At 43.2% G+C, this 18260-nt stretch overlaps 2 protein-coding genes across 2 annotated transcripts; one reads left to right on the forward strand and one right to left on the reverse strand.

Moving 5' to 3' along the window:
- Positions 1–2198: 2198 nt before the first annotated feature.
- On the reverse strand, positions 2199–3191 carry LOC143853884 (uncharacterized). The gene is made up of 2 exons (XM_077363584.1): positions 3080–3191; positions 2199–2794 (listed from the first exon to the last, which is right to left on the reverse strand). Exons 1-2 carry the CDS (start codon positions 3189–3191, stop codon positions 2199–2201), a joined length of 708 nt encoding a protein of 235 aa, XP_077219699.1.
- Positions 3192–8148: 4957 nt separating this feature from the next.
- LOC143855167 (fructose-bisphosphate aldolase 1, chloroplastic) lies at positions 8149–12014 on the forward strand. Its single transcript, XM_077365384.1, has 6 exons — positions 8149–8411; positions 9185–9454; positions 9769–9878; positions 9953–10043; positions 10542–10811; positions 11547–12014. The coding sequence occupies exons 1-6, from the start codon at positions 8241–8243 to the stop codon at positions 11823–11825; spliced, it is 1191 nt and encodes a 396-aa protein (XP_077221499.1). The 5' UTR covers positions 8149–8240; the 3' UTR covers positions 11826–12014.
- The last annotated feature ends 6246 nt before the right edge of the window (positions 12015–18260 follow it).

Below are 18260 nucleotides of genomic sequence, written 5' to 3' on the forward strand. Positions count from 1 at the left end.
AGAGCCCTTGCAATTCTCCTTTTATTATCATTTTCATGAACTGGTCTGTAAAAACATAATTTTATTTTGGTGTGTGGTTGGAGGGGTCCTTCGAGGCGATCCCTACTTATGGTGGTGCTTTTGAAACACTTTTACTTTTTGGCTGGTGATAGTAAATTTTCCTTTGATTCTAGCGGTACATTGATTTGTTTTTCGAAGTATTTTATAGATAGACTCTTCACCGAGCCTCTTCGGGTATCGGTTCATTGGTCGCATCCTTCAACTAGATAGACGCTCTACCGAGCCTCTTGGGGCATCAGTTTATGGGTCGTATCTTTTAAGCAGATAGACGCTCTACCGAACCTCTCGGGGCATCGGTTTATGGGTCGCATCCTTCAAGTAGATAGACTCTCTACCGGGCCTCTTCGGGCAGTGGTTTGTGGGTCATATCTTTCAAGTAGATAGACGCTCTACCGAGCCTCTTGGGGCATCGGTTTATGGGTCGTATCTTTTAAGTAGATAGACGCTCTACCGTGCCTCTTCGGGCACTGGTTTTTGGGTCATATCTTTCAAGTAGATAGACGCTCTACCGAGCCTCTTGTGGGTCGTATCTTTTAAGTAGATAGACGCTCTACCGAGCTTCTTGGGGCATCGGTTTATGGGTCGTATCTTTTAAGTAGATAGATGCTCTACCGAGCCTCTCGGGGCATCGGTTTATGGGTCGTATCTTTTAAGTAGATAGATGCTCTACCGAGCCTCTCGGGGCATCGGTTTATGGGTCGTATCTTTCACTCTTCATTCATAGCTTATTTCGTTTGGAGATTTGAGATTTGTCGATATTGGGGGGTAATCGTTCTTGCGAATGAAGAATCGAAGAGGAGATTTTATTAATTGGGGAGAGTGATTACATGTCTGCAATATCACAAAGGCAAAGAACAAACACATAGACTTATTGGAAATAAGGAAATCAAAACGAATTACACTCTTGCCTTTTGGTAAAATTTCTTCAGATTCGAAATGTGCCAAGTGCGGGGAATGAGGTTGCCCTCTAAGTCTTCCAATTGGTACAATCCTGGCTGGAGAGTGCGTGAGACGCGGTAGGGTCCTTCCCAAGTGGGAGCCAACTTTCCCAAGTTGCGAGGGTCGGAGACTTCGGATCGTCGTAACACCAAGTCGCCCATCCTTATTGCTCTCTCCTTCATCCTGGAGTTGTAGTATCGGGCGACTCTATGTTAATACGTGGCCATCCTGACTCTGGCTTTTTCTCTAGTTTCTTCTATAAGGTCGAGACTGCTTCTGAGGTGGTTGGGATTGGCCCTTTCACCGTACGCTTCAAGCCTCGGAGAGTGGCCTCCAATTTCAACGGGTATGACTGCATCTTTTCCAAAGGCGAGGCTGAATGGTGATTCTCCGATTGCGGTTCTAGGGGTAGTTCGGTAGGCCCAGAGGAGACTCGGTAATTTGTCGGCCCATAATCCTCGAGCATTTTCTGCGCGTTTCTTCAACCCCTGTAAGAGAGTTCGATTGGTCACTTCCACTTGTCTGTTAGCCTATGGATGACCGACTGAAGTGAATAGTTGGTTGATACCAAGTTTTCCACAAAAATCTTTGAACCTTCGGCTCGCAAATTGGCTCCTGTTGTCGGTCACAAGAGTCCGTGGAATACCGAACCTGCAAATGATGTCCTGATAGAAGAAATTTTCCGTGTCTCTGGAAGTAATCTTCTTCACCACCTTGGCCTCGACCCATTTGGTGAAGTGGTCGATGGCGACGTACATCATTCGGTGTCCCTTAATCGAGTTAGGGAAGGGCCCTAAAAAATCCATTCCCCACATAGCGAACGGGACAGGGTTGGAGATGAGTTTGTATGGAACTGCAGGGAGACGAGGTACGGTAGCGAACTTCTGGCATTGCTCGCATTTTCTGACGAAATCAGATGTGTCTTGCTGGAGAGTAGGCCAGAAAAAACCTCGGTGAAGGATCTTATGAGCCAATACTTTCCCGCCCGAGTGATCGCCACAGATTCCTTCATGGACTTCCCTCATGGCGAGTTCCACGGCGGAGGGTCAGAGACATTTCAACAAAGGCCATGAAAAGGATCGCTTGTACAACCCCTGTCCGTCGAGGATGTAATGGGCGGCCTTGGCGACCAGGCGGAGAGCTTCTTTTCTATCCGAGGGTGTGACACCATCTTTCAAGTATTGTACTATAGGATGCATTCAGCTAGGTTCCTCGTTGATTTGCAGGACTTCTTCTTTTTCAATGCTGGGCTGGGGGAGGATCTCAGTGTAGATGTTTCCTGGCTCAAACCTCCCAGATGTGGCCATTTTGGAGAGAGCGTCGGCACGGGTATTTAAGGTTCGAGGGATTTGTACTATTTGGAATTCTTCGAAGATGGAGATTTCATTCCTCACCTTCTTCAGATATTTGATCATTCGCTCTTTTTTAGCCTCGCTGAAGCCATTTACTTGGCTGACTACCAATTGGGAATCACTGTGGGCTCTGATATGAACAACTAGTAATTCGGCGGCGAGAGCAATTCCCGCGATCAAGGCTTCGTATTCTGCCTCGTTGTTAGAAGCTTTGAAATCAAGGCGCAAGGCGTACCCAGCAATAAAATTATCTGGTCCTGTTATGACTAGACCGGCACCTCTACCCTCAGCATTGGAGGAACCATCCACGTACAACATCCATAGTGGAGTTTGATTCTGCTGGCCGAGAGTCGACTCTTCGGTTGGGATGCTTGGATCTTCGGGTTCCTCTATCGGTACCGTGCGTTCCACAATAAAATCCGCAAGCACCTGGGATTTGATCACTGGACGGGGCTTTATTTGGATGTTGAATTCGCCCAATTCAACCGCCAATTAATTAGACATCCTGAAGTTTCGGGCTTCTACAATATCTTCCGGAGAGGTTGGTCGGTGAGTATGGTGACATGATGAGCTTGAAAATATGGACGAAGTTTCCTCCCAGAGATGATGACAGCGGATGCAAAATTTTCAATCTCCTGGTATCGAGTCTCGGCGTCATGGAGTACTCTACTAACGTAATAGATAGGTTGCTCCGCTTTCCCTTCCTGCCGAACGAGTACGGAGCTTACCGCGGCAGGCCCCACGGCTAGGTAAAGGTACAAGTCGTCCCCCAATACCGGCTTTGAGAGCAAGGGAAGCTCTCAGAGATATAACTTCAGCTGGTCGAAGGCCGTCTGACATTCTTCCGTCCATCAAAAGTCTTTCATGCTTCAGAGAGTTCTAAAGAAGGGCAGGCACCTTTCGACAGATTTTGACATGAACCTGCTGAGGGCTACGATCCTACCGGTGAGTCTTTGTACATCTTTGGCTTCCTTTGGTGCCGTCATCTCTAATAGTGCTTTTATCTTTTCGGGATTGGCTTCGATTCGTCGTTGGCTCACCATGAAGCCTAGGAATTTCCCGGAGGTAACACCAAAAGCACACTTGACTGGGTTCAGTTTCATTCGGTTCCGCCGGAGTACAGCAAAAGCTTCTTCGAGGTCGGCGATGTGGTTCTATGCTTCGAGGCTTTTGACAATCATGTCGTCCACATATACTTCTATGTTCTTCCCAATTTGTTCGGCGAAAATCTTATTGACGAGACGTTGGTACGTGGCACCAGCGTTTTTTGAGGCCAAATGGCATAACTTCATAACAAAACAATCCTTGATCGGAGACGAAGGAAGTTCTTGGAATATCGAGGCCGTACATCTGAATCTGGTTGTATCCGGAGAAGGCATCCATGAAGCTTAACATCTCATGCCCGGCGGTGGCGTCGATGAGGTGATCGATCCTCGGTAGCGGATAACAATCCTTGGGGCATGCTTTGTTGAGGTCCGTGAAATCAATGCAGATTCACCATTTACCGTTGGATTTCTTGACCATCACAACGTTGGCGTGCCACTCCGGGTAGCGAATCTCTCTGATGAATTTGGCATCAAAGAGCTTATCTACTTCTTCCTTGATGTGCTTTTGTCTTTCGGCGGCAAAGTTGCGTTTCTTTTGCTTCACAGGTTTGGAGTTTGGATCCACATTCAGTTTGTGGACAGCAACATCGGACGAGATTCCCTGCATATCGGAGACGGACCAGGCGAAGACATCCAAGTTAATCTTTAAGAAATTGACAATGTTGGTTATAAGCTTACCTGACAGGAGAGAACCTATTTGGACGGTTTGTTCTTCGGTACTAGAGAACATGCGAATTTTCGTGAGTTCTTCAACCGGTTCGCCATGCTTTACCTCAACTCGAGGGTCGGTACCGCCTATGGAGAAGGTTTCTTTGGCGGATTTTTCTTTTTCAACAGGGCGGCGTAGCACTCGCGGGCCTTCTCTTGGTCGCTGATAACCTCTCCCACACTGAGTTTGGTGGGAAACTTCATTTTCAAGTGGGCAGTGGAAACTACTGCCCCCAGTTCATTCAGCACTGGCCTTCCGATGATTCCATTGTAAGTGGAAGATACACGGACTATCACAAAAGTTTGCATGATGGTGCGTTGGTTTGGGTGAGTGCCAAACGTTACGGGGAGTTTGATTTTCCCTCGCACTTTGACTTCTCCTCCGGAGAATCCGAAGATGGACCAGTCAACGGGTTCCAGCCTATCACTGCTAATATCCATTTCGGCGAAGGCATTTTGATAGAGAACATTGACCGAGCTCCCAGTGTCTATCAAGATTCACCCCATATTATAGTTGGCGATGTTGAGTCAGACTACCACAGCGTCTTCGTGCTGTCGATCTATCTTTCCATAGTCTGCTTCGGTGAAGGTGATAGGCACACTGGTGCTTGGGTCAGCTCTTACCTTCTTAGGGGGGTTTTCTATGGAGTAGACCTGTCCCGCATAAAGAGCGCGCCCTTCGTCTGTTGGCGCCTCCTCCTGGTTCGAGGCTCTTTGCCGACTACTTTCAACTTTGTGGTTTGGTGAGCGATGATGTTCATTCGGTCGGTGAACTTCGGATTGGGGGCATGGCTGGTTCCTTGGGGGATTTTGAAGGTAACGGTCAATCCTTCCTCGTCCTGCAAGCCTTTCAATTTCATTCTTCAGATGATAGCAATTGTCGGTGGTGTGCCCATGATCATGGTGGAAACGACGATATTTGTTAGAGCTTTTGCCTTTCCCCGCATTTCTCATCTTTTCAGGCCATCGTACGGGTTCTCTATCACAGATTTCGTACATGATGTTTGAGATGGTGTTGTTCAGTGGAGTGTAGTTGACCCTGTCAAATTGGGGATTCGGGGCACGACGACTCTATCGATCGTTATTCCTCACATGCTTTTGATTCGGTAGCGCCCTAGAGTCGTCTCTTAGCTTCTCAGTTCCTCGAGTGTTCTCCAACTCCCTTTCCATGGCGAATGATTCCTCATTGTTGATGTATCTGTCCGCAGTAGCCATGAGTTCGCGGAGGTCACGAGGGGGATTTACATTCAAGGCGACCTTCATGTCTCTATCTCTGATGGCATGACGGAGTGCGGCGCGAACCATATCAAAGTTTAGTGGTGGAGTTCCACTCGGAACTGACCGATGAACTTCCGTAACGTTTCGTCCTTTCCTTGCCGCAGGGCCAAGAGAGCGTCGGCCGGTTTCTTTCGGGGCCAACTGTTAATGAAGTAAGCGACAAACTCCTTTCCAAGTTTATGGAATGACTCGATGGAGTTGGGCCGCAATCGACTGAACCAATTGCTAGCGTCTTTATTCAGGTAGGCGGAAAAGGCTTTGCACATCGTCGCATCAGAAGCGTTTCTGATTATCATCGTGCGGCGGTAGGTTCGGAGAAACTCAAGAGGATCTAATGACCCATCATAGAGATCCAACCGAGGCATGTCCGAATTTGTGGCGACGAAGGCATTGGCGATTCTCGGAGTGAACGGGGAAGCGATCTCGCTATCCCATTCCGCCAGGAAGTCCGGATCACACGGTGTCTTCATTTGCTGTTGAAGTTCTCTTATCTGACGCTGGAGTTCAGCCATGATGACGGGGCTTTCTTCTGTTTGGATATTTTTCGTTGGGCTTCTTATTTGCGGAGGTATTTGATTCTCATTTCGGTGGGCAAGGTTCGCCGGTTCCATCATTGAGTTGTCACCCCTTCGATGCCGAACATCACAACGATGGTCGGGTGGTGGGCTGGTGATGGAAGCAGACCCTTGTTGACGTTGATGGGGTCTTTGACTCCGAGGGTTTCGCTCCTCTGAGGATCCTTGCTCTTCTGGAATCTCGACGAGACGAAGTCCTCCGACCGTCGTATTCACGGGCGGAGGTGGTGCCGCCAGTTGGAGGGGGATCCTTTGGAGCACTTGCTGGAGGGTGACCGCAACACTTCCAAGTTGCTGTGTGAGTTGATTGAAGGCGGTCATTGTCACCGGAGTGTCGCCGGAGGTAATCATCTCTTCCATCTCCTCTATTGGTTCGTGGTCTCGTTGGCTTGCTTGGCTTCTCGTAACCATTCCACCGTTGAGTTGGGAGGTAGCTTTCGACTTTGGCATAGTCGGTCCCATGGATGACGCCAATCTAATGTCGCCCAAAATCTGACTACACGAACTAGCTTCGTAGAACCTGTAATCCTGCGCTCACAGAAAAAGCGTCGGTGGACCAGGAGTTGTGGCTCCGGACGGCCACTTCGACACTCAAGTCAGAGACGGGCAATCACAGATCATGGACGGGGAATGGGAGAGGGCTAAGTCAAGTTACCAGACCAGTTCAGAAGAGAGGGAGAGTCCAATCCCTTTGCTCGAGTGCGTAGCCCCCTATTTATAGGGGTGGTGATCCACGATCTTGGAGATATCAATTGTGCCTTTGATTTTGCCCACGTGGAGCATGATGGCTGGCGAATAAACACGTGGAGATACGATTTCCGATGATTCTGGGCGAGGATCGCGGATGGTGACTTAGGCGGGATGTTTTGAATTCAAAAGCCGCGCCTGACGTGTAACGGCCGTCCGGATTTTCCGTTTGGGGGCGAGATCCCCGTGATTGTGCGTGATTCCCTTGGTAGCTCGGTACCGCTCAAGGGAGAAGTATCAAGGAGGTTCAATCAATGTTCGTTACCGAGTGTTGCTGCGGGGACTGTGTCGACTCAGTTGAGTAATGGAGAAGGGGTTTGAGGTTCGGTGCCGGATATACCGATTTTACCCCTAACACTAAGTGTCATGGTTTGGAAGAAATTGCCAAAGCCTTTTCTTGAGTCGTCCATAGTCGAAGGTTCAAAGGATTGCCAACCATTGCCCTTGCCCTGTTTGGATTGTAGGAATTTTATTGAAAAGTTTGGAAAGTGTTTACGCCCTCAAATTCAAAATTTAAAAGAAAGATCACATGTTGATTGCAAAAGGCTCAAGTTCAAATTTGAAAGAAAGATCATATGTTAAATGAAAATGGCTCAAGTTCAAATTTAAAAGAAAGATCACATGTTGATTGCAAAAAGCTCATGGTTCAAAATTTGAAAGAAAGATCACATGTTGACAGCAAAAGGCTCAAGTTCAAATTTAAAAGAAAGATCACATGTTGATTGCAAAAATCTCATGGTTCAAAATTTGAAAGAAAGATCACATGTTGACAGCAAAAGGCTCAAGTTCAAATTTTGAAAGAAAGATTTCATGTTGATTGCAAAAGGCAGAGCAAATGCAAAATAGTCACTCAACAACTACCATGGCCTAAATACCCTTCTCATTGCAGCAACCATACATTTATAAACGTTGGAAGCCACCTCATCTAGCGGGTCCCACACAGAACCAAAACAAACATGTGGGACCCATTTCAGGTTTCCCAACACGAGTCCACCACAAGAATTAGTGGCTTGGACAGCTCTTCCTCCAAACACCCAAATGCCACGTGGCATGCTATCAATGCTCACATGGATTGGTTGACATGGCAAACCCTCCTCCGTTATCACCTCGATTCTAATCACATCACCATAACAAAATCACAGAGACAGAAATAAAAAAAGAAAAGTAAAACAACAAAAATTTCACAACCTCACATTTCCTCTAAAATCTTCTCATTTTAAGTCATTTTTTTATATATAAAATCTACGGTGGATAGTTGTTCTTCCAGCACCCACCCCCACCCCCCCCCCCAGCTGCCACATGGCAACCATCCATTGGCCAGCACATTTCAGCCTCAAACGGGACATCTCTAAGTTACCATGCGAGTTTATAAATAAGAGTGTATAAGGAGTACAACCATAAGTTGTGAACTAAGTTAGAGAGGGAGTGTTTGAGGATTCCGGCCGGCCGACCGACGATTCCGGTGAACGGAAAACATGGCGTCGGCATCTCTCCTTAAGTCGTCTCCCGTTCTAGACAAATCCGAATGGGTGAAGGGGCAATCCAATCGCCTTGCTTCGGCCATGTCCTTCCGTTCTTCCCACACTGCTCCCTCTACTCTCACCGTTCGTGCCGGACCTTACTCCGATGAGCTCATCAAGACTGCGGTAAGCTTCTATCCTTTCTTAAGTGATCGACTAAGGGAAGTTGTATATTGGCCCCTTCTAGTGTATTTATGACAACTCTTCTGCACTAGAGGGGATGTCCGAAGTAAGAAAAAGGGGCCAATATAATTTCCAGTGACTAAATCCTCTATTTTAAGTATTTACGTATACTGTGTATATCTCTTATATCTCTTTGAGGAATGATAGATGCAAGGGTCCTCTTTATGCAAGGGCTAAAGATGAATAGATCATGTCATTACGTGCAACCGAATTCAGTTTCTCAACCGACTTTAAAATGAAGTGGATCTATTCAAGGGCCCTTGCATCTATAAGTTTCATTATTAATTTCATATTGAGCTGACTCGGCAGAGTTTTCACTCAACCAGGGGAGGTTTCTAAACATTATTAGGCCATGTTTGGATTTTGAGAACCGATTGTGAGTCCAAAACTGATTTTGGGATACAATCGGTTGCCATAATCTCAAACGAACAGGGCTGAATTTTGAGTCCAATATTCAGTTTTGGACTCACAATCGGTACTTAAATCCCAAAAAAACATGTACTTAGTGAAATATCTTATGATGTGCTTATGCAGATTAATTGCTATGCTCTAAACCTGAACTTTTTCCAATGAACTAAGCCCTTGTTTTGGATTTTGAGAGATTTTGAGTCCAATAATCAGTTTTGGCCCCAAAATCGATTCTCAAAATCCAAAACAAACAGGGCCTAAACTTATCTTCTTGACACCCCCTTATCCATCTTTCTTTCTATAAACAGAAAACTGTTGCTTCTCCGGGTCGTGGCATCCTGGCCATGGACGAATCGAATGCAACATGCGGCAAGCGGCTTGCCTCTATTGACCTTGAGAACACTGAGGCCAACCGACAGGCTTACCGCACCCTCCTAGTCAGTGTGCCCGGCCTCGGCAACTACATTTCAGGGGCCATCTTGTTCGAAGAAACGCTCTACCAATCCACCGTTGATGGCAAGAAGATAGTCGATGTTCTCGTTGAGCAAAATATAGTGCCAGGGATCAAGGTTGACAAGGTAATGCATCAGAAGAAAGAACTAACCGTTGGATCATTAGAGTTGTAGATTAGGCAACTTAGTAATTATTTTAGTTATATTTTGAATTTCAAATATTGGTAGTTCTGTTAGTTTGGCATAGGTAGTTTTGCACATGTATTTCATGTCTTTCAAGTAAAAGTCTATAAATAGGATGCAAAGACACTACATTAAGGGTTTCTCTTCATATTGTTCCTATTATTCTAAACTCTTTTAAGCCATAAGGGGACTTCCTTTTTCTTCTGCTCTTCTACTTGGTTTGATGATTATATACTATGTACAAAAATTTGTTGCAGGGTCTAGTGCCTTTGGTTGGTTCGAATGATGAGTCGTGGTGCCAAGGCCTTGATGGCCTTGCGTCCCGCTCTGCCGCCTACTATCAACAGGGCGCCCGCTTCGCTAAATGGTATACTCTCTGACCAATGAACTAAGAAGAATTAATGTATTGGATTTGAGACTTAAAATTGTTTCCCATTACAGGCGAACTGTCATAAGCATTCCGAATGGACCATCCGCCCTCGCAGTGAAGGAAGCTGCGTGGGGTCTCGCTCGCTATGCTTCCATCTCACAAGTAAGCACACAGTTAGGGGATTTTTGGCAACAATGAAAAATATTCCATGGAATATTAGTGGGGCGAGTTGTGAATGATGGGCCGAGAGGGAGAGACTTGATAGGGTCAGAGTGAGGGGAGCACTGAAAAGCCAATGAAAAACAGGATAAAAACTCAATTTGAAGTAGCGTATTTATTTTCACTGTTTGTAGGGATTGCTTGTCCTCTTTCATGCTCTCTCCACTCGTGCGCTCTCAAGTCTCCCCTCCCTCGTTGGACCCTCTATTTATAACTGGCTCGACAACTATTCTATAGAATAAATTTTCATGGTTGCCAAACATGTCCTTGCTAAATCCTGCCTCCTCAAGTCTCTCCCCTCCCTGGTCGGACCCTCTATTTACAATTGGACAGACAAATATTGTATGGAAATTTTTTTCATGTTGTGAAACATATCCTACTAATTACTGTTAATAAAACATATCTTCCTTCCATTAATGTACGATCATATAATTATTGCAGGATAATGGCCTGGTTCCGATTGTTGAGCCCGAGATCATGCTTGACGGTGAACATGGAATTGATAGGACCTTTGAGGTGGCCCAAAAGGTGTGGGCAGAGGTTTTCTACTACCTTGCAGAAAACAATGTGATGTTTGAAGGGATCCTCCTCAAGCCTAGCATGGTTACACCGGGAGCTGAGTGCAAGGAGAGGGCCACACCCGAAAAGGTCGCTGACTACACCCTCAAGCTTCTTCGCCGTAGAATTCCACCATCTGTTCCTGGAATCATGGTAATTTTGCTGCGAATTCTCCTCTCTACTTTCTCTTCTTATAGGAAACATTGTTTATGAACTTGGACTCGGGAATGGGACGAGTCAACTCGGTTGAGTCAATGATCCGAATCCCACGAAAGAGAATGATTTGGATTTAAGAAGATTCTCTTGATTCATTCCTAGGTCCAATTGATACGTCATTGAATCAGTATCATGTGTCAGAATGTAATGTAACACAACGTGTGAATTAGTTCGGGTATTCGAGATTCGAAAATACCGATCCGGACACCTCTCGATAAGTTTTTCATCAATTGGTTTGAACTTTTACTGATTCCACCAAAATTTTCAAGTGTTTGATTAAGTCTTTCGATTGTAAACCAAGTCAATGATTAATATTGGCAAGGCCAAGTTTCCATAATAGCGATGATTTTTTTCCCCTTTTAGCAACGGATTTTATCCCTCACAAATGAGTGTAAACTAGAGTTCTTTGATTTTCTTCCTCCTCGAGGGGCTTAGTGTTATACTCCTTTATGATTTCTTTTCTTTCCGTTATTGTTCTGACCATCTCAGTCCTCTTGTTCCTTTTTCTTCTTTTTAATGAAATTCTTTACCATTCAAAAATATTTGAAAATCCAAACGAGCAATTACCTAACTTATTACCACATAGATCAAATGAAATCTTGAAAGAAAATATCTTGGTCTTAATAAGTTTTTTACTCACCGACTTCTTCGCCTTATTATGTATTTAAACAGTTTCTGTCTGGTGGGCAATCGGAAGTGGAAGCGACCTTAAACTTGAACGCCATGAACCAAGCTCCAAACCCCTGGCATGTATCATTTTCGTACGCGAGAGCCCTTCAAAACACATGCTTGAAGACATGGGGAGGACGGCCGGAGAATGTGAAGGCGGCTCAAGAGGCTCTGTTGATCCGAGCCAAGGCCAACTCGGTCGCACAGCTTGGGAAGTACACCGGTGAGGGAGAATCCGAGGAGTCGAAGAAAGGAATGTTTGTTAAGGGCTACACTTACTAAGTTGTGCAACCAATGAACACTTGGTTCCTAGAGCAAGAAGATAAGGATGAAGAAGAAGAAGAAGAAGAAGAAGAAGCAAGCTCTGTATCTGCCTCTGGCTCTATAGATATGGATGTAGACTATTTTTGCCATTGTACTTTTAGTCACAATAATATCTTCTCAATGAGATTAGTCATAAATGTGCGCTCTTATCGATCTAGAAAAATGGCACCCACCATATGTGAACATCATGCTTGCAAAGATGAATGATCGCAAGGCTAATTTACAAATGAGCATTTGGAATTGAGAAATGATATGGAAACGCCCCTTGTAGGGAAAAAGAAATCCACAATCAAGATAATAAAAACCTTAAGGGGCCTTTTGGGTACGCGGATTTCAGAATCTTGAATTTCCTCAAGATCCTGGATGGGAGAAGAGAGAAGGAGACCGTCTATCGTTTTCTAATTTCTAACCTTTCTTTCCATCACGAGAGTAGGAGATCATCCCATGTTTCCAGGTTTTAGAAATCTCAGGATGGGGGAGAGATTTCTAAAACCTGGATTTCTTACTTAAAATCTACGATTCTAAAGAGAAGAGAAACAGAGGGTCTCATTATTCTCTTATCTCCCATCCATGATTTTGAGGAAATCCAAGATTCTAAAATCCGCGTAGTCTCCTTCGATTGCTAGTTTTTCTTAGCTACCTAACCAATACACCAAATACATAAAGCCCCAAGACTTAGGATCGTAGCATACCACCAAGCTCTGCCCTTGAGTCGTCCCACTCTGACAGTCACTATGATTCTTCTTCAAGAAACCCTTTTCATGGGTCACACCTTCTTTCAGGCAGCCAACTATGCCAAGTAGGCAAATTCTCTAACCCATTTTTTTACAGTAAGGCTATGTTTGCCCACCCTGAAAAATTATTCCATGGAATATTTGTGTGGCCGCGTGTGAGAGACAAGGACGAGAAATGGAGACTTGACAGGGTGGGAGTGAGGGAACCATGAAAAGCGAACAAAAAACCAATTCTAAATAGGTATTTTCTTTGGGCAGTGCTATTCCCCCCTCGATGGCTAATTTCCCCCCCTTTTACAGTTTTCGTTAACTTTTATGAAGGGGTGGAGAAGCAACCGTTAACTCCAAATAGATGAATCCTGCTTAGCAATGCTCGAACCTCAGTCTCATTAGAATCCTTCTAAACAATAGGGCTAGAATAAGCCAATGTCACCTCCTTAAAAAATTTCTTGTATTTCTTTCCTTTTATAATAGTCCAAGCATAATAGAAAGAAGCAAACTCCAAAGGATTCTTCCACTGTAAGACCATGGGGTGAAGGCCCAAGACTAGAAAAGACCAGCAATATGTCAACGAAGAATCCAACTCATCTTGAACAGACCGAAAATGAGGTACCAAATCTCGCGGATAAAGCCACAATGCACAAATATGAAATCAACAAACTCGCCATCAGCCAGACACAAAGTACAGTGATTAACAATAATCTTACTACCGCATAAAAAATGGTTCACAGTGAAGATCTTATCCAAAAAGATCTTATCGAAAGAAGCAGACCAACAGATAACATTAACCCTGTGCGGAGCATAGGAATTCCCTGTCCTACGAGTAGTGATTCAAAACTTGGATGCGGTTGAGAACGCCGCCAAAACAAATCCTAGTCGACTCGGAACAATGCGGTCTGAGTACTTTGGTTGACACAGTCATAACTTTGAAGAGTCAAAGGAGTTTTGATTGACTTTGTACGGCAAAACGCGGACTCGGACAAGAATGCAGCCAAGGTAAAAGGTAGTCGACTTGGGGGAGTTCATGATGACGTGGGGGAGTTTTGAAACCATGATGAATAGTCGAAAGCTCCTCCTGAGGGACTTGATTACAGTAAAAAGGCCTAACTGAGAACATCCTCTCAAAAGACCACTTCCAAATCCTCTTATCAATGCCCTGCCTCTGAAGTACACAAAATCCAGGGTGGACAAACATGGATATAAGTCAATTTTCAAGTCGAAGAAAGGTCTACGAAATTGAGCCGTTTAAACAACAAATCAGTGACGCCTACTGAAGGACTGCCAAACTGCTCATTTTATCCAGGGCAATTATGAAAAATGAAGGAAAATCCACATTGAGCGTGCCCACATCAGATATCCTGCCAAAATCGATTTTCTCATCACTATACATTCTAAAATAGATACCATTCTCAAAACTAATGGTCGTTTTTATGATCTCTCTCCAAATCGTTAAACCATTAAATCCAAACTCCGTCTGAACCTTCCAACCTTCTTCTAGTGCACCAATTCTGACAATTTTCAGGACTCTGATCTCGGTAAATAACTCCAGGTCTGTTATCTCCCACCCGGAATCCTCCCCTGATGTACTGATTAATTCTCCTCCTCCTTTGAGTAGTAAAAATTGAAAAAAAATAAAATCAATTAAGATAAAGGAAAAGGAGCTGCCCCTCCCCTCTCAACAAGGTCCTCCTCCAGGAAAAAAAAACCTTTAAGATTTAATATCTAGGCCCTCTTTGTATGATGTCTTTCTTCTCTATGCTTTTTCGCTTTGTATTTTGACCACCTCGGTCTTTTCTTTCAATAAAATTGGCTATCATTTTCAAAATAAATGAATAAATAAATATATCTAGGCCCTCTTCTACTTTCCCTGTTCAAATTTGTTCCCATGTGGTCAATTATCTATTGGAATTTCAGGGGCAGCATAGTCTTTGGTTCGCCCACGCCTCAAAAGCCCCTTTGTCTCACTCATCGAAGCTTCTTATCTTATCATTAGTGAACCTAAAACCACTATGCCAAAATTCATTTCCCTGATCCATCGTAACTCCAAGCTTGACTTATTCTTCTCTAATGATTCTGAAACTAAGGCTTCTATTTGCTTCTAGGCATCTAGTCCAGTGGTCGGAAATTCACAGAACGTAGCTTTGCTTCAATTACTTTGACAACACAGTCTAGCACACGAAAAGCCTGGCACTTTGTGGTGACCAGGTTCATTGATCTGGTGGCCTGTCACTAGTCTGGCCCATTATTTGGCCCAGTCAGTATTAGATAATCCTAAACCATTGATCAAACCATGATAAAAATTGATCTCTTTTCACTACGTTTAAAAATGTTTAGCCGGTACCTTATATTAAGATTTGATGATGATCAAACCTTGATAAAATAGACCTCTTTTTGTGATGTTTAAAAATGTTTTAAGAGACGATATAATTTAGGATGAATTTTAGGAATTCTCGGCATAAACCGTCGTTTGAGAACTTGGTGAGTTGACCAAGAAACTAACCCAAGCTGACTCGATGATGTCTAAATCCCAGGTGAATTTTTGTAGGAGTTTGTTGAATGGTATTAATGTATTATAGTCCTTGTACATGTAACACTAAGTTGTGTGTGTATGTGTGTATCCAACACATTCATTCTATAGGACCACATAGATAGGGTGTTCCTAAGAAACCATCTCCATACCATAATCCTAACCATTCATTCTATAGGAGCCTAATTTCTAGCCATCCATTTCAAAACCTCCACAAAGCATAACCTATAATCCTAACCATAACATATAGAATGAATGGGTTGGATGAGTCAAACAACTATTTAGTGGGTTGCTCAGGGTGAGAGATACCTCAGAAACCTTATATATATATATATATAGGCGAGGTTTCTGAGCTCTAGCTCAGCCTGAGCTAGAGCTCATAATACACCGTCTCCCATAGTTGTTTGACTCATCCAACCCATTCATTCTATAGAACCTCACATAGATAGGGTGTTCCTAACAAACCATCTCCATACCATAATCCTAACCATTCGATCTATAGGAGCCTAATTTCTAGCCATCCATTTTGAACCTTCACAAATCATAACCCTAACCATAACCCATAATCCTAACCATAACCATAACCATAATCCTAACTATAACCAATAGAATGAATGGGTTGGATGACTGAAACAACATGGAAATGGTGGGTTTCTGAGCTCGAGCTCAGAAACCTTTTCCTATATATATATATATATATATATATATATATATATATATATATATATATATAGGGGGCGAGGTTTCTGAGCTATAGCTTAGCCTCAGCAAGCCACTATAAATACACCATCTCCATGTTGTTTGACTCATCCAACCCATTCATTCTATAAGACCTCACATAGATAGGGTGTTCCTAAGAAACCATCTCAATACCATAATCCTAACCATTCGATCTATAGAAGCCCATTTTCTAACCATCCATTTTAAACCTCCACAAATCATAACCCTAACCATAACCTATAATCCTAACTATAACCAGAAATCATAATCATAACCTATAGAATGAATGGGTTGGATGAGTCAAACAACTATGGGAGATGGTGTATTTAGTGGGTTGCTCGGTTAAGTGTTGGTACTCGGTCGAGTAGCTAACCTTATAAACGCAGTCAATCTAAGTTAACGCAGGAAGAATGGGAACCGTCGATCGGTTCTAATCGCAGCCGTCCAAGGCGAATGTAAATAATACGGAAAAAGTGTTGCGCATTTCTCCTTCTCCCTGTTTCGATTCTCGCTGGAGAAACCCTAGATGAGAAAAGCTGAGAAAGAAGAACCAACAGAGGTTCTTATCCCTCACGCCGTGCGTCTCTCTCTCTCTCCCAACACTCTTTTTTTTCAGGTAACTTATCTTTCTTCTTCTCTATTTTTTTTCTTCTTCTCTATTTTAATCCATGGTTTCTCTATTTGGGGAAAATGATTTAACAAAAATCTGGGAATTATGGTTTCTCTATTTTCAGGTAATTGCTCTTTCTTCTTCTCTATTTTAAGCTATGGTTTCTTCTTCTCTATTTTTTTTCTTCTAAGCTGTGATTTCTTCTAGGGTTCGAAAATGATTTAACAAAAATGTGGGATTTTTTTGTAAGTTATCTACTCCCACTCAAAACCTCTCTCTACTCTCATTTTTAGGGTTCCAAAATGTACGGTATCTGAACCCACTCAAAACCATAGTTACCGGATTCACCATCCGCCCTCCGATCCGCGATCCGGGGTCGCACGATCAGAAACGTGGTTCACTAACGACCCGGATTCCCAAAAATGACGAACCGCGGCGACCCGCGGGAGAGAAAGAGAGAGAGATGCATATAGACTAGAAGAGAGATGGAGAGAGCTACAAAGTTTATATATTTTGGATTGAATTGGAACTAGAGCTTTATTTGAAAAAAATATGTAGGGCATACATGAGGTTTTTTTATTTTTTTTTAAATGGATGTAGTATGGACTATGGAAGGATATTCATATATTCCAACGGGAACTTTCTTTTTGAAAAAATATGTATGACATACACGAGGTTTTTATATTTTGTGTATTAAATGTGTGTAGTGTGTACTATGGAATGACATTCTTGAAAAAATATATGAAATTATATATATATATATATATATATATATATACTAGTAAAAAACCACGTGCGATGCACGAGCCGACAAAGAACTGTACGGACCACGTCATAGGTTGATCCAAACTGTCCATGTGATGGAACACAACATAAATAGGTTGTGCCCCAAAAATCATTTCCATAGGCTGATCCTAGCCCTCCAATCTATAGAGGTTTCCATAATTCCTCTTAAATCGGACGGTTAAGATCACCCTATAGATTTTTTATTAAAAAACCATAAAGGAGGGGGGTAAGATTGAAATTATGTGGCTTTAATGGGTGCATTTGTTAAAAAGCATAAAGGAGGGGGTAGGATTGAAAATATGTGAGTTGAATGGGTGCATTTGTTAAAAAAAGTCAAAAAAGTGATGTGTAATTCTTATAGAATTTTCCAAAAATTCAAAAAATTCTCTTCTTTTCTCTTCTCCTATATATATATATATATATATATATATATATATATATATATGCCCTCCATTGAGGGCCAAACAAATGAATGGTTTGGATCACCCAAACAATATGCCCTCCATTGTATTTTAAGCTAGTGTGTAGATAACTTATCTACACATGTGTGTAGAAACCATTTTCTCATATATATATATATATATATATATATATATATATAGAGGAAAGTGTCTCTAGTCTCTCCCCTAGATAAGCTTATCTACTCCTCCCTTTAAAAAAACACAGTAGGCCCACGCTGTTTGGATGATCCAAAGCATTCATTTGATAGGTCCTAACATAGATAGGGTGTGCCCAAAAAATCAGCACCAAAGGGTCATCCTAGAACTTCATTTTGTTGGGCACACCGTGTCCAAAATGGACGCATATAAACGTGGACGTTTATATGTGTCCAAAATGGGTACCACAAGGCCCCACAAAACGAGGTTCTAGGATGACCCTTTGGTGCTGATTTTTTTGGCACACCCTATCTATGTTAGAACCTATCAAATGAATGCTTTGGATCATCCAAACAGCGTGGGCCCACTGTGTTTTTTTAAAGGGAGGAGTAGATAAGCTTATCTAGGGGAGAGACTAGA

Source organism: Tasmannia lanceolata, unplaced genomic scaffold (assembly GCF_043159265.1).
Source record: "Tasmannia lanceolata isolate RefF3 unplaced genomic scaffold, GAP_Taslan_0.1 ptg000020l, whole genome shotgun sequence".
NCBI lineage: Eukaryota > Viridiplantae > Streptophyta > Magnoliopsida > Canellales > Winteraceae > Tasmannia > Tasmannia lanceolata.

Coding starts and splice junctions, on each gene's coding strand:
- LOC143855167 (XM_077365384.1), top strand. CDS start 8,241: ATGGCGTCGGCATCTCTCCTTAAGTCGTCTCCCGTTCTAGACAAATCC. Junction 8,412..9,184: donor ATGAGCTCATCAAGACTGCG/GTAAGCTTCTAT, acceptor TTCTATAAACAG/AAAACTGTTGCTTCTCCGGG. Junction 9,455..9,768: donor CAGGGATCAAGGTTGACAAG/GTAATGCATCAG, acceptor AATTTGTTGCAG/GGTCTAGTGCCTTTGGTTGG.
- LOC143853884 (XM_077363584.1), bottom strand. CDS start 3,191: ATGTCAGACGGCCTTCGACCAGCTGAAGTTATATCTCTGAGAGCTTCC. Junction 2,795..3,079: donor TAGCCGTGGGGCCTGCCGCG/GTAAGCTCCGTA, acceptor AGCCCCGTCCAG/TGATCAAATCCCAGGTGCTT.